Source organism: Gobius niger (assembly GCF_951799975.1).
Source record: "Gobius niger genome assembly, chromosome: 12".
NCBI classification, from domain to species: domain Eukaryota; kingdom Metazoa; phylum Chordata; class Actinopteri; order Gobiiformes; family Gobiidae; genus Gobius; species Gobius niger.
In genome coordinates, this window is record NC_136863.1 from 12,586,017 (window position 1) to 12,602,890 (window position 16,874).

The 16,874-nt window shown below is 40.1% G+C and overlaps 1 protein-coding gene across 1 annotated transcript; it reads left to right on the forward strand.

The window, feature by feature from the left end:
• Window positions 1–10,187: 10,187 nt before the first annotated feature.
• Window positions 10,188–12,838, forward strand: rag2 (recombination activating gene 2). The gene is made up of 2 exons (XM_079567339.1): window positions 10,188–10,310; window positions 11,162–12,838. Exon 2 carries the CDS (start codon window positions 11,176–11,178, stop codon window positions 12,784–12,786), a length of 1,611 nt encoding a protein of 536 aa, XP_079423465.1. The 5' UTR covers window positions 10,188–10,310; window positions 11,162–11,175; the 3' UTR covers window positions 12,787–12,838.
• The last annotated feature ends 4,036 nt before the right edge of the window (window positions 12,839–16,874 follow it).

A 16,874-nucleotide genomic window follows, 5' to 3' on the forward strand; every position in this document is an offset into this window, starting at 1 on the left:
CTACAGCCCTGTCAGGCACAAAGTACAAAGGAATACAGATGTTCTCAATATCAAAATGGGAATATAAGATGAACTTAAATGACAAAAGATAAGCAAGACACCACTGTAGATGTTAGTATTACTGTAACATTGCACCTGTTGTGCCTTATAAAAACAGTATACATTATACATTTTATCTATTTGTCTATTCATTCAGAATGGCATTGTGGACCACAAAGTTAAATCAATACTAATGCTAAAGACTAATACTGCCACTTTGTGCCAACAAGTTCATTCTGGACATGTCTCATGACCATGGCAACTGGTTGACATCATGGAGATTTAACCCCAGAGCTTCTAGCTGTGAAGCCTGAGGATGGGTTAATATAACTCTATGAGAAGTAACTACAGAGAACACATCTTCTTCTAAAAATCTAAACTGATCTGTATACATGTTCAACATGCCCTGTGTGGAGTTTTGTGTGAGTGTCGTGTAAAGTCTGGTTGCTTTTTTCTTATGCCTCGTCAATGTCAAGCTAATCCTTCTACGTATGTCTACTGACAAAGATTTAGTCTAAGCAGCCAAGAGAACTATACAAAGTCCAGGGCCTTGTCTCATGATCTCTGACTCTTGATTACTGACAAGCGGATTAGAAACACATGATCCATCCATATCAAAATTAACATAGCACCTTACAAGTACCAAGAAATGTGTGATCACAGTGAGCAAGAATCGCACAGAGGCTTGAGAAACAGTGTGGACATTTGCCAAATCAACCGGCAAAGCAGTAAACACATTGGACGTTTGAGTGACAAATTACAAATGTATATAGTTGATTGGATTGGCCTTAAATGTTTGGGAGAAATGATTTACCGTGAGCCAGGTCCATCTGAGGCTCATCACGCTGACAAAGATCATGGCCTCAGGTCTCACAGAGGGAGGGCACAGCGCAGCTATCACCCACTGTTTCTGCATGTACTTAGTGAGCACACTCCGGCCTTTACATCTACCACAAAGTGTCTTTGTCATGGAAGCCAACCAGATAAGGCCGCACAATTTGCATGTTGATTATGCATTAAAATGATAATGGCTGTTATTTAAAAGGAAATCACTCCCTTAATCGCATGCATAATGTTATCTATAAGTCAGTAAATTACAAGTGGACACAAAAATGTCTCTCAGTGCCCGGCTTCCTATGTTTGACTTTTATTGAGTTTTCCATTCTTTTCTCTTTTGCACAAATTGTTCAAACTGGGTGAACATAATTTACTGTCAGAGTCTCGATTAAAGGAATCATTCTCCGTGAAATAGCACTGCGGCCAACTCAAAGCCTCCTGTCAATACGCCGTGCAAAAATTCTACTTCTTTAATTTCAGCGTAATCGGGGGAAAATAAGGATAAATGAGCGTAAATGAAGATCCATATGAGCAATTATCCCGTCCTATTATGTAATAACAAGAATACCTCTAATGTGTTTTCTGTACACCGTATAACTTGCCTTAGAATAGATTCCAGCAAGACAAGGTTAGGGAGGATGTTCATTATAAAGGCAGAAAAAATCTTTAAACCACATGTCCTTATTCAACACATCCATTAGGTTAATAAGGTCTAGAGGTCCCATACAGCATGTTGAACTGTCTTTCTATTGGGAACCATGCTATAAGAGAAAAATTGCTTTGTTTGACGCACCCGTCTGTAATCCGACATATTCAGCCTGCATCCCTCTCACGAGTTCATAACTCTTTGTTCCACCAGGTAATGTCATGAGGTGATGGCCTTTCTCCCCTTGCGCTTTTAAAGACACCCTCATCAGAGTCATTTTGATCTCCATGGAGCTAAAATTGCTTTCATTACAAGGCTTTGCTAATAGTGTTTTTTATCATTATTCCTCTCCAAGTTGTATTCAAGAACTGCTTCACTAGAATAAGGTTGAACTCCGTACTTTTTCCCCTTAAATACTCCCCACGTTGAAACTATAAAAAAAACACTTGCTGCTATCACGGACCAGCAGAATAAAGATTACCTACATGGTCAAAAGTTTGTACCAATGAAAACTGATTAGATCTTACATTTGATAACAGTTACAGTTCAGTCAGACATATCTGCAATGTGTTGAAGTAATTAAAAATAGTAATTTTCAAAAGCAGAAACATTCCACTAGAGTAAGAGGCCCTGAATATCAAGTGGTGTTGTTGACAGATGTTGTTGCTAATACCAAACTCTTGCTCCAAATAGTTTCAACTAGGACTTGTGCTCATTCAAGTGCCCTTTCATTTTTGAACATATAATCTGCCATGTGTTTGTGTTTGATTAAAATTTAAATGCGGCTGTTGCGCACGCGTTACTCTCACAGTGCACTTCACTGATGTACGGCATCGATTGTAGCCGAGAGCCCTCTAATCAGAATCATGGTCTAATCAATAGTTAGCATCTCCGGAGGTCCTGTGCATGCTCCACCGTTCACATCTCAAGTCAACTCAACTGTACTGCAGTACCACTGCTTGTTCAATACAGCGTCAAGCTGCCTGTGACCTACAGCAGGGATCGTACAGAACTGGGAAGGAAATTGATCTAATTTAGCCAAGCTTATAGTGAGGCGCGAATCGCGTGATTGAGGCAAATGACCGCTGAATGGCAGGACAGACGCACATGGAGACCGTCTGGGTCAGTTGTGCTCAGTCATATTATGTCCTTATGTTTAAATGTGCCGATTACGTGACATATGCCTAAGATGTTACGCAAAGCCATGCAGAAGGGGAACATACAGTATAGTGGATGATCAGGCTGAACTTGTGCATATAGGCCTATGATAAAACGACATATCAAAGTGACTGTAGATAGATAACAAACATAACGGATTGTGGTATTTTGCAGCTGTATTGCTCGGTGTGCCATCACTGTGCTCTCCTCAAATTTAAAGTCAGGGCTGGGTTTAGGATTAGGAATGAGGTTGGGATCGCAGGCAGTGTGAATGGGTGAGTGGTTCCTTGATGCTAAGTGCTTTGAGTGCCTAATGAAGGTAGTAAAGCGTTATATAAATGTGATCATTTCCTTCGAGTTCCCAAATATAATAATAATAGTAATGCATTGGTTTTATATAGCGTTTTTCTGGACACTCAAAGACGCTTTACATTGCATTATTCATTCACTCCATACTTGGTGGTGGTGGTGGTAGACTGAGGTAACTGAGGCAACCAGTCGTCGCCATCGACCCCTTCAACCACCACCAACCGCACTAGTCACTCACTCACTCACTCACTCACTCACTCACTACATTAGGCTTCCTGGTGTTACTTAAGGATCTCCCATCCAAGTACCGACCAGGCCCTTGCCTGCTTAGCTTCCAAGGTCTGACGGGATCGGGCATAGCAAAGGCGGTATGGCCATGGTATAAGGTCAATGTGGTATCAGAGATAATTGAGCTAACCCCATGACTGGTACTCCCCTGGTACTGGTAGGTGAGCCTGTGTTAAAAGTACACACCTTATTCTGGAAGTTCCCGTGGGTGCCACCATGAATTGTGCCCGTGCCTTCACTAGTATTAGTTAACATAGGACTGCAGACGTCAAGAGAAAATCAGTTACTACACGGACACAAAGCTGTTAACTTCTCGCTTTACAGGAAGTGTCAATACAACGGAAGTGGAAGAAAAAAGAGGCAAAAGGGGACGGGGCGCAATAAGGTGAATCATGTCTTCCCCTCACTTTTCCAGAACATCGCCTGCTCTTTGACAGATCTTACTGATGTCCACCAATTCATTCACTGCCAAGCACTTCGACTTGAGAGACAGGGCAGCCAGAATACATACAGTGGGCACTTATTGGCTTACAACTTATCTTTGTGTTGGTATTACAACATGCCGGCCACAGTCCATGAACTGTGACATTGGCTGAACCAAATTGGGGTGACCTAAAATGGCCGCTGAGGAGATTTGCTGAAGTGCTCAGGGATTTTCACATTTGCTGTATAGAGCCAAGCTAGAAGAGTCAGGCTGCACCTTTGGCTCTGTGCCACTCAACCAAGCTCCCAAATCCTCAGCTCACCTCCACACAGCAAGGACGACAAAAGAACAGCATTTTCTAAAGAACAATGGCGCAAAGAGGAAACTGGATTTGAGGCTATGTAGCTCTGAACACGATCCCCTTTCTCCTTCCTTCTTTTATATTCCTCCAATTCTGCTTTTTTTCTTTGTATTATTTATTCTAGCTTTACTTGGATTACAGTAAAATGTGTCTCTGTGTAAATATCCTGCCAGAAGTCACACGGAGAGGACGCAAGGCAAATGACTCTGGCAACAAAACAAAGATTTGGCAACCCGTTTCAATTTGTTTGGTGTAAGCTACTGCGAGACTGAGGGGAGAGCAGCGAGGAGCCACAGAGCTAATGCACAGTGGATTTATTACAACATTTTCAGTGAAATCAGGAGCCTGCTGTGAGCGCAAATAAGGCTGAGGAGGTTAGTTTAAGCCAGCTCAAAGACAGATGAAATAAAACTGCGGCTCTTCTCAGTAATATTAACAATATAGGTCTGGGTCAATCTGATTTCCATTAGTCTTTGTTCCAGGGCCCCCTGTTCAAACCAACAATCTCATTTTTGAGTGCAGCAGTGGCTCACTTGGAAGCGATTTCACTCATTGACCCTAAAGTCAGAGGATTCATCTTGGCTCATTTCAGTGCATGCTGTTGTTTCGGTTCAGTCTATACTGGACAGGCTTGTTATAACATTTTTGTCTGCCTGGTTTTGAAGGTGAATTCATACGTCAGAACTACTGTAGTCACACACATTTTCGAGTGTTTTCCATCCCAGATTGTGGAACGTGGTGGTTACGCTGCTCTTTGGGCTTGTAGTCAGATGTTGCAAAGCATTGTGTCCATGGCACAACACACACTAAATCCAACTTGGCTCCAGTTTCTGTATACACTAGTGCAGCCATTCCCAAAGCATGACACGCTGCGGACCCCTTCATTGATCCGAACATCTCTCGGGGGACCCCAAATAGTAATATATTTACTCTATTTTGATGAATTTGTTTTTGTTTTATAGGTCGAATTACATAAAAAACAACATTTAGCCATGACTGTATATGGCTAAATACTTAAATACTTGTTTAAAGTAGTATAATATAGCAAAGAAATATACCTCCTGTATTTCCATTTCCTTTTTTTCCAGTGTATTTGTTTTGTAGACAAACTTTGGGAACCACTGCACTGGTGAATGGAATTAACGTGTGGCAAGAATAGCCTTCCCTGATAACCTCACAGATAGATGTGTCCCAATTGGTTTTGCCAACAAATGAACAAATACATGTGTACAGAGGCTAAACACAAAAGGGCTGCAACTAACAACTGTTATTCAAAGTAATGGTCAGTATTTTTTTGATTAGTTAAGTCACATTTTCTTAAGGTGTAACAATTTGCATGGACAATTTGATCAGGAATATTCATCTATGCAGTGTTTTTCTTCATAAAAAAGTACTGAGAGCATAATTAAGTAAGTGTTTGCAAATGTCACCCAGAGAGGTACAAAAAGCAGGCGCAGTTGAAATTATTGTCCCTCTTAAGTGCTAAGAGGCCACAGCGCAAACTCGTGTATATATCAAATTTGCGGCACCAATAAAACAAACAGTTTGATAGAATAAGGTGCAATGTGCTACAAAAAGACATGAGCTAATGTTAAGTAGTACTTGCATCTGTCTCAATTTTTAACCAATTAGTCATTGCACCCTGCCTACACTGACACAATAGACTCCCAACAATGACTTTTTGTTTCAAGTGACCGTTATATCACCTCGACCACATATTTGGTTTTGTTTCACTCAGGAGTCCTGCAACAGCGCAAATGCATTATACATTCTTAGCATCGTGGCTCAGATTCTGACAGCTGCAGAAAGTGTAGTTTATTTCCCAACATAGAATTTATTGCTCTGTATTTATATTTAATGGTCCTACTGTGCAGCTATTATTCATGAGCGCACAAAGCAGCGTTTCAGATCAAGTACAATAAGTCGCCCAGATTCTGTGAACCGACACACTCCCCTTCAGTGGGCTCTGTGATCGCGCATTCTGCAGTTATCTACACACAATCTCCAGTGAAAGTAGATTTGAGGAAGCCGGCTGGATGCAAACGCTCAGACACTGTTGGGAAATGAGCCACTGCGGTCTCTGTGGTGACAATGAGCTACTTGTCACACACTGAAAACTAAAGATGCGATATTTTTCAAACCCGTGTCAGAACTGCCTCACTGGCTTTAGCAGTGAGGGGAGCCGTTAGCCCAGCATTAAATCGATTTGGTTTTGACACCTTTTCATGGAATCAGATAGGAATCACTTTGAGACATGGGCATGGTCTTAAACTTCTGTGCCTCAAAACAAACTTACCCTCAGTTGATAAACTACAATGGGTTTGCACTTTGCTGTGACCTTTTGGAATGGATTATTTCCCACTTATTTGACCTGGACATGGTGGCTTGGACTTGCAGAAATTATGGCGACTCAACGTGGACATTTAATTGTTTCCATTAATTCAGACCAGTGATTCCCAATCTCAATACTTCACAGTGGCTCCCCAGAGCTTCTTGGTCCAAACGATAGGTTAATAAACTTGTAAAGTGGGGGGTATACGATTTTACATTGATGATTGTTATTCTGTAGAGTATTATTCAACCATTCAAATTAATAAAACTTAACTTTTAACTAAAATGGAAGTCAAGTTGTGAAATATTGGTAAGGTCACCAGTGCATCCTTTGGTATAACGGGGATCACGGAAAGAAAAGGGCTGGGAATCACTGATTAAAGACTATTGAATTTATTTGGAAAGCATTATTTAGTTTAGGCTATCTATGTAAAGTCAGTGGGCTGCATTAGTCAATGTGAGATATTCAGCAAATTGTCGGAGCTGGGGCTCAAACTTATAATGCTGTGTCAAAGTGCCCTGGATGTGATGCAGCACAACTTTACAGTAGATGGGTTCAAGTGCTTAGGTCAAAACACAATTTTCACTTTCAACCTGGAAACATTCAGGTGCAGTGGGAGGAAAATGTATGTGAACGCTTTGGGATATCTCACATTTCTCCCTAAATTGGTCATACAATGTGGTCTGATCTTCATCAAAATCATAAGAATGAGTAAACAGTGTCTGCTTAAACTAAAACCGGCCAAACATTTACATTTTATCATGTTGCATTGGCCATAACATGTAAATATACCCAGGACTGCGTGGAATAAGTAAGTGAACCTAGGAAACTCGCTGAACTGCAACATTTTGGTAAAGCAGAATGGTCCAAGATTCATCCTGATCGTTGAGGCAAGGCATGTTTATGTATACCGCGCATTTCGTACACAAGGCAACTCAAACTTTCCTGTAGTTGCAGATTAGACGCTCTCAACGATCAGGATGAATCTTGGACCATTCCTCTTTACAAAACTGCTGCAGTTCAGATTCCTGGGTTCACTTACCTTTTCCATCCGTCCTGTGTATGTTTATATGCTATGGCCAATGAAAATATACATGTAATTGTTTGGGTAGTATTAGTTTAAGCAGACACTGTTTACTCATTCTTATGGTTTTGATGACGATCAGACCACATTTTATGACCAATTTGGGCAATTTGGGTAGTATTCTTCACATCATTTACATAAAACGTGATTGTGCAGTTCTGTCTATCATGGCACATTGATGCCCAAAAGCAAGTTAATAATTGTGTACAGAATTATGCACATGTCCACTTTAATAAATCCCATGCTTGCGCTTCAACACAAAACGAACTGACTTGATTTGTATGTTTTTGTCACTGCTCGGAGTAGCGCTTGATCACCGAAGACTCAACGACGGCTTACTTCCTCGCACAATAACATCTACAAGTGCTGCAATATTAACCAGAAGTGCATTGGAACTGGCCCATTGGCATTATGTTACCAATTACCACAAGGGGAGCAATTAGCTTGGCATTAAATAGTGATAAAGACGAGTGCACAGCGATGATCCCCAACATCAGAGCTGTCAGTGCGTCATTCATCAAACACAAGCTTCGGGGCGCCAACAGTCAGGTAGTCATACATTACTGCAGATAGGAACAGGTGCCGCGCTACATCATAATGACTTTGTTCTATCAATTATGTAGAGACCCGGGGTCCAACACACAGCAGCCCCCCCCCCCCCCCCCCCAATGCATTGTCCCAGCTGTGTCTTTAAAGAAGCTTTATCGAATGCCTCAGGATTTGTTTTTTAATCATTTTATATGGAGGAAATATTATACACATTCATGCATGTTTTTTATACACAGGTGGCATGTGTAACGGTCTTCCAGGCACTTGTGGTTTGTGCGCTGAGACACTGTGCTGGTGATGAGAGAAGATGCATCTGTTCAGACGTGTTTGTATGTTGGAGAGAGAAAAGTACAATGTTGCTTTTAATCAGGTGAAAGTTTTAAACAAAGACGTGGAGTTAACAAGTTTCTCTGTTGTGTTGTTTTTTTGTAATAGAATTGCTCACACATTATGTATTTGGAGGTATCAGGAGAGTTTGCCAGATTCTTGCATGGAGTTTGTTGCTGAGAGAAAACTTTTGCTGCATAATGACCGTATGTTTATGTGAGAATAAGTTCTCAGAAGATACACACATACAGGAGACAGTTGAAATATACAAATGCTACTTGTTTTCAAACCTTTTTTTTTCTATTGATCCAGTAACATCATGCATAGCAATAGCACAAAGAATGCATTATATTGTTGTTAGGCTTTTTAGTGTTATCAGCTAGTTTAAAGCAGTACTAAGTAACTCATGCCCCTAGAGGCCTTCATCGCCACTGCAGGTGTCGTAGCATGTTGCATTTTTTTTTACTCATTAATTGTCTGTGAGAGTAAATACTACACTGACAGAAAAGACAAAGGGAGAGAGGGATATTGTACATCCAATTACACAATGAAGATTATTTTTTTCACTCAAACTTTGCTGTAAATACTGTTTAAGTGGCGCTAGCCCGCAGCTAGCTTTGGCAATTAGCCTGTTAGCTTCTTCGTGATTCCATTAGTGTGTATTGGTGACTCCGACCCGGTGGCAGTGAAGTTGCAATTGCAGGTTTCTGGCCAGAGACACCGGGGGAGATGAAAGATCCCCCAGTCATCCCATTAACGCATGTATCACCCCCAGAGAGGTAAACAAGGTAAACAAGTTACTTAGTACCAGTGTCAATTTCGTCGACTAAAATATTTAGTCTTAATTTTAGACAAAGTGTTATTTTTGACGACTAAAATTGGACTATAACTAAATTAAAAGTTGTTCATGAGACTAAAACTATGACTAAAATGTCCAGATATTTTAGTCGACTAAAATAAGACTGAATGAGACTAAAATCATCCAATCTTCTATTGACCGTCTGAAAGAGCCTCAGATCATTTACAATCACTGCTAAAGGAGCAGCTCTGAGCTTTGTTCATGTGGAGCAGCTCCATGAAGTCGAGGAACAAGATTAAATATGATTATAATAAATATTATGAATGCAAAGTCGACTAAATTAGTCTTAAATTTAGTCGACTAAAACTAGACTAAAATTGAAACGATTTTTTTGACTGAATCTCGACTAAAATTAAATTACATTTTAGTCAAAAGACTAAGACTAAAACTAAATTAAAATATGTTGTCAAAATTAACACTGCTTAGTACTGCTTTAACATGGACATACGCAAAATTGTGGCTTAGAAACTTGCTGGCAACTCAGCCTCAATTTAATGTTTGTGTATGGAAATTTTATGAACAAAGATTGTTCTTTAATGATCTTGTGGTTGCGTCAATGAATAAGAATGTTACTGCAAGTATGTTTTCGGTGAAGGTACAACGTAGTAATATGGCTAAATTCTCAAAAATGTCCGCTCTGCATCCCTTTTGAGTGAGCTGCTGAGGTGAGCTGGGCATGCGCTTTTTGTGGGGATCACATTCGGAGACAGATGCTCACAAACAATCTCTCTCTCACAGAAATATAAGACTCACTCAAAGTGCAACCAGGTGAATCTAGCAAGCACCACTACCCTCATGATCTTTGACGTTTTATTGTAATCCCGGTTCATCCAAAAACTGTATTAATAGTTGAACTCTCACTCTGGCCCCGGTATCTCCTGAGTTACAAGTGATTGTGGCTGATCTCATTGATGTGACTCTGAAGGCACCGAGGCGGCACCTGCCACTAAGCTGCAGTCACACACAGTTAACCTCAAAGTCTGGAAGTGTTTGTGAAGCACCCAAGCCTTACAAATTCTCCCACTGTCTTCCTTTGTTAGAGTGAAGCCACACAGCAGTCACTCGTAAACCATCCACGCTCCCACTCTGGCCTCGAGGTAAGCAAACAGAACATTTCAAACAATCTATTTCTATTAATTTTAATGTTTTGAGTTGTCTAAAACCGAGTGCTTGGCTAGAAATGATGTCAAACACAGATTGTATTGGACTCAGAGGCTAATGAGGCTGTAACTGTCAATGCAATGCCGTTGTGCAAGTTGGCGAGCATAATAATAATGGCAGAACAAATGAAAAGGAGCAGATAGGGCAAATTGCTCAATATGGAAAATGCATTTAGTAATCTACTTTGACAAATAGCGTTTATTCATTTTTTTTGTGTCCTCGGGGGGAACGGCATTTTTGTTGTAGATCAGACTCAAAAGGCTGCTCAAAAGCATGTGCATATTTGTTTGTTAGTGCTATAATACTTTAATGGAGTGGCACATTTTACCTTTTCACTTTCTGAGAGCATATTATTCCTTCCAGCGGACGTCTGTATATGTGTCCAATTATGATGTGCATGGTGTGCTGCGAGTTCAACAAATCTATAGTCTAATCATTAGAAGCGCTGTTTTGCACTAAAGCTTTGCTGCCCCTTATACATTCTGGTAGATTTTACAACTCCCAGTGTCAAAATTCAATGTATTCCAGCCTTTACGTTGGTGGTTTTAAAAAGTACTGATGCTACTGGCCAAAGTGTTTGCCCCTCCCTTAGGAATTGTCACCCGTAGCACCAAAGTGGTAGATCTGTCCCTGACTCTGAAACTATCACAAACAACAAGGCAAACTGAAGCCTAACATTACGCTCAATGTTTTCCTTCTCCTGTGGCCATAACAGGAAGTCAACATTTCAAAGCCCCCCCTCTTGAAAACACTCTCCAGCTGACTGACAAGTGTTGTTTTGTTGCAGGCACCTGGCGCACTATGACTCTACAGCCATTAACTCCAGTCAACTGTGCCGGCCTATTACAACCAGGCTGCTCTCTGCTGCAGCTGGACGGCGAGTTGCTGTTGTTTGGTCAAAAAGGCTGGCCCAAACGCTCATGCCCAACCGGGATCTTCAGCATTCGATTCAAAAGTGGGGAGATGAAGCTAAGACCGATCGCCTTCTCCAATGACTCCTGCTATCTGCCCCCTTTGCGCTGCCCTGCCGTCTGCCGCCTTGACCCTTACGATGGCCTGCCCGAAAGCTATGTTATCCACGGCGGCCGCACCCCAAACAACGAGATCTCCTCGAGCTTGTACGTCCTAAGTGTAGATAGCCGCGGGTGCAATCGGAAACTGACATTGAGATGCAAGGAAAAGGAATTGGTCGGCGAAGTTCCCAGCGCAAGATACGGTCATACCCTCAACGTAGTGCAAAGTCGGGGCAAAACAGCTTATGTTTTATTCGGCGGCAGATCATACATGCCAGGAGTGGAGCGCACTACGGAAAACTGGAACAGCGTTGTTGATTGTCCACCACAAGTCTTCCTATTCGAATTAGAGTTTGGTTGCGTTTCAGCTTATTCCTTGCCAGAACTTCATGAGGGCCAGTCCTTCCATCTCTCAATTGCAAGAGAAGACTGCATCTACTTCATCGGCGGTCACTCAATTACTTCTGATTCTAGACCTCCAAGACTTTGTCGATTGAAAATAGAACTTTTGCAAGGAAGCCCACTGCTTACTTGCCAAGCTTTTGACAATGGTGTTTCCATTTCTAGCGCCATCATCACTCGCACAGGTCATTTGCATAAGTACATTGTCTTGGGGGGTTACAAGTCTGATTCGCAAAAGAGAATGGAGTGCAGTGAAGTGACTTTGGATGAAAAGGGAATCCATTTTGAAGCTCTGGAAGCACCAAAGTGGACGGCAGATATTAGTCACAGCCGCACGTGGTTCGGTGGCAGCGCTGGGGAGGGTAAAGCTTTGCTAGCAGTGCCGACAGAAGGAAAAGGGTCCCAAAGTGAAACACACTGCCTTTATCAAGTGAGTTTTCAAACGCAAGATGATGCAGATGGGAAAGAACAAGATGCGATCCAAGGTTGCAGTCAAGAGTCAACAGATTTTGACGATTCTCCTCCGCTTGAAGATTCAGAAGAGCTGTACTTTGGACGGGAACCACATGAGCTCGAAGACAGCAGCGACGAAGTGTCTGACAAGTATAATGAGGATGATGAAGAGGATGAATCTCAAACAGGATACTGGATCAAATGCTGTCTCGGTTGTCAGATAGATCCAAACACCTGGGAGCCGTACTACTCCACCGAGCTACATCGTCCTGCCATGATCTTCTGCTCGCGGGGAGAGGAGGGGCACTGGGTCCACGCTCAGTGCATGGAGCTTTCAGAGAACCTGCTGTTGAAATTATCCCAGGGCAGTATGAAGTACTTTTGCCAGGACCATGGAGGGCTGCCCCACCAAGAGGAAACTCCGCCACGGCATAACTTGTCCATAAGGAGGACGCCCGTGAAAGTGAAGCTCCGGAGAACACCGCACACTATCAATATGACACCAGCCACAAAGAGCTTCTGCAAAAGACTATTCCATGACTAGTTTGATGTACTGTGAAGATGCATTTTGAAAGATGGAGTTTGTTATGTATGAATACCAATGTAGATACCATTTTTTATTTACAGGGATGAGTATTGAGTATTTACATTGTGATAAAGGTTGTTTCATTCCCCAGACGTAATGAGTAATAAAATACATATAGGCTATAGATATATTTGTGGGGATTATCTACTGATAATATTTTTGATATTTGCCATTTTCATATATTGTGCATGTCAATGATATGTTACTTGTTCAGATAAAAATTCCCTCTTAATAAAACCAATTCACAATTGTTTTTGTATTTTTTCTTCTTCCTTTGCCTTGAAATCATAACTCGTGTTTTTATTGGGAAAATTGAATACACAAACAAGTTCTTAGAGACGTCTAACAGAAATGTTAAAATGCATCCAAGCCATACACATTTTTTACACACTGAAGATGGATGCTGATGTAGACATGTTTATTGATTTTTCAGGGAAAAGGAAATTATTTACTGTACGAGTGGTATGCATAAGTATGGGCCCCCTTTTAACTTTTTTAACTGTACTTAACCTAACCCAGCTTTACACTTCTAAACAACTTTACCCCAGACCTGTCTGGTGTGTTCTTGGACTTCATGATGCTGTCTGCTCCCCAATAGTCTCTTAACAGACCTCTGAGACCATCACAGAGCAGCTGTATTTGAATTGACTTTAGATTATACACAGGCAGACTCTATTTAGTCATTAGGTCAAAATGTGATCATTCAGAAATCCCCACTGCTGAAGGAAATTAGTTGCACGAAAAGGAAAGGGTGCCTGTACTTTTGCACATCACACTTTTCAGTTTTTTAATTTATAAAAAAAAACTCTAAATCATATATAAAGTTCATTTCACTTCATGATTATGTATCACTTGTCTTTCACATAAAAATGAAAATAAATGAATAATGAATGAAATATATTCATGTTTATGGTCCATAGTATGGCAAAATGTCGAAAAGTTAAAGGGGGACTCGTACTTATGCATACCACTGTATATGAGTGCAGCCACAGCTAAAAGGAAAGCTTATTTCATTGGCCAAATTTATACTTGGCATGAAAGTATGTGAGACTTATGTCTGAATTTTGTACCATAAGTCTTTAACACTTTCAACTCGCTGCAACAATTTCTCTACAATGACTATTATGCGTGCTGCTTATCTTCCTCCTCCGATCCTCCTCCGATGTGCATCAGATAATAAAATGAGACAAGACGAATGAACCCAGCAGTTTGTTGTCAAAATTATTATTTAAGAAACATCTTCCTTGACTCTCCAACTCATGTTTAATTCAACAAAAATGCCTTTAATGTGGCATGATTTGATGAAAGCACAGATTAATGGCAGTACGGTTTATGAGAGCAACAGACAGAAATTGGTGGAAGAATCTGTTAAATGGTGGGAACATCTGAAAGTAAAATAATGTTTTCTTTAACAAAATAAAAAACCTCTATCAAGTGTATGTGGCAACTGGCAACACAAAATGAGGCAATAGGCAATTCCCACCAAATGCTCTTCTTGATGCTTCCAGCTTTCCATTTTTTATTTACAGGGATGAGTATTGAGTATTTACATTGTGATAAAGGTTGTTTCATTCCCCAGACGTAATGAGTAATAAAATATATAGGCAATAGATATATTTGTGGGGATTATCTACTGATAATATTTTTGATATTTGCCATTAATATATTGTACATGTCAATGATATGTTACTTGTTCAGATAAAAATTCCCTCTTAATAAAACAAATTCACAATTGTTTTTGTATGTTTTCTTCTTCCTTTGCCTTGAAATCATAACTCGTATTTTTATTGGGAAAATTGAATACACAAACAAGTTCTTAGAGACGTCTAACAGAAATGTTAAAATGCATCCAAGCCATACACATTTTTTTACACACTGAAGATGGATGCTGATGTAGACATGTTTATTGATTTTTCAGGGAAAAGGAAATTATTTACTGTTCGAGTGGTATGCATAAGTATGGGCCCCCTTTTAACTTTTTTAACTGTACTTTGAGAGATGTTCAAAGCTTTCGAATTTTTTTAATAACCTAACCTAGCTTTACACTTCTAAACAACTTTATCCCAGACCTGTCTGGTGTGTTCTTGGACTTCATGATGCTGTCTGCTCCCCAATAGTCTCTTAACAGACCTCTGAGACCATCACAGAGCAGCTGTATTTGAACTGACATTAGATTATTCACAGGCAGACTCTATTTAGTCATTAGGTCAAAATGTGATCATTCAGAAATTCCCACTGCTGAAGGAAATTAGTTGCACAAAAAGGAAAGGGTGCCTGTACTTTTGCACATCACACTTTTCAGTTTTTCAATTTATAAAAAAAAATCTAAATCATATATAAAGTTCACTTCACTTCATGATTATGTATCACTTGTCTTTCACATAAAAATGAAAATAAATGAATAATGAATGAAATATATTTATGTTTATGGTCCATAGTATGGCAAAATGTCGAAAAGTTAAAGGGGGACCCGTACTTATGCATACCACTGTATATGAGTGCAGCCACAGCTAAAAGGAAAGCTTATTTCATTGGCCAAATTTATACTTGGCATGAAAGTATGTGAGACTTATGTCTGAATTTTGTATCATAAGTCTTTAACACTTTCAACTCGCTGCAACAATTTCTCTACAATGACTATTATTGCTGCTTATCTTCCTCCTCCGATCCTCCTCCGATGTGCATCAGATAATAAAATGAGACAAGATGAATGAACCCAGCAGTTTGTTGTCAAAATTATTTATTTAAGAAACATCTTCCTTGACTCTCCAACTCATGTTTAATTCAACAAAAATGCCTTTAATGTGGCATGATTTGATGAAAGCACAGATTAATGGCAGTACAATTTATGAGAGCAACAGACAGAAATTGGTGGAAGAATCTGTTAAATGGTGGGAACATCTGAAAGTAAAAAAAATGTTTTCTTTAACAAAATAAAAAACCTCTATCAAGTGTATGTGGCAACTGGCAACACAAAATGAGGCAATAGACGTCAGGAAGTGAAAGAGTGAGTCATCCATCAACATTCAACAACTAGATACAAAACTTGCTGCAATCCCAAACATGCAGTTATTATGGGGAGGGCCTCCGCCGCAAAATGAATTTCACTGCTGTCGTGTGTGTTAAATTATGACAGTACAATAAAATAAAACATTCCATCAAATACTGAATACAAAATTGCCTGTCACAGATGGAAATGGCGAGGGCAGAGGCAAAGACAATACAATCAATCAATCAATTCCGTTTAAATCGCGTCTTTGGAGTTGCAGCTCATCCCTCTTTCTGTCAGGCCTCCACAAGAAAGAAATCAAACAAGCCAGGTTAGAGGAAACAATGGTCTGTGTGGCCGCATTAATAGCGCTCCCTTTAAGTTTTATCATATCAATAAAAAGGTCATTAGATTTGTTCACCATACAGAATACAAAGCATCAGTCTTCCACGGTGCAAAACCCCAAAAAGAGATAAAAATTGGTTCAGTTACCTAACATCACCCCTCAGGGATTCTCCGATAAAGCACTAAAGTAATCTTCTTCTGAGGGCACTCGCAAAACAAAGAACATTCAGGTCTCTGTGATTGCATTTCGTCTGGAGCTCAAATGATATATTAATACAGTGGCCGCAAATGTGCTCTTTTTAACACAATTTCCCCCACTATGACTTACAGCGCTTTCATAAATATCCCCCGCACATATAAATTCGTAAATGTGTCAAATTGTTGCAATACAATAAACTGTGTCATATTTCACCAAAAAAGTCTTGCTACTGAGGCTGGGAGAAAGAGCTCTGTGTTGCTCTCTCTAAAGTAAGTTAACTGAGCTTAATAGCGCAGTTTTGCTTGAAAGAAACAATAAAGAAATGTCTTTATTTTCATGAAATAAGAAAATATACATCTGTTCAGAAAAACCGAACATAAGATTATTGCACGGGTCTCGGTGTTGTGCTATGCCACCTACACAATTGCAAACAACACCTGTAGTTCAAGTTCTATGCACAAAAATACAGCCATTGATTCAGCAGGAGCTATTGTAGAAAAAAACAATGCTATA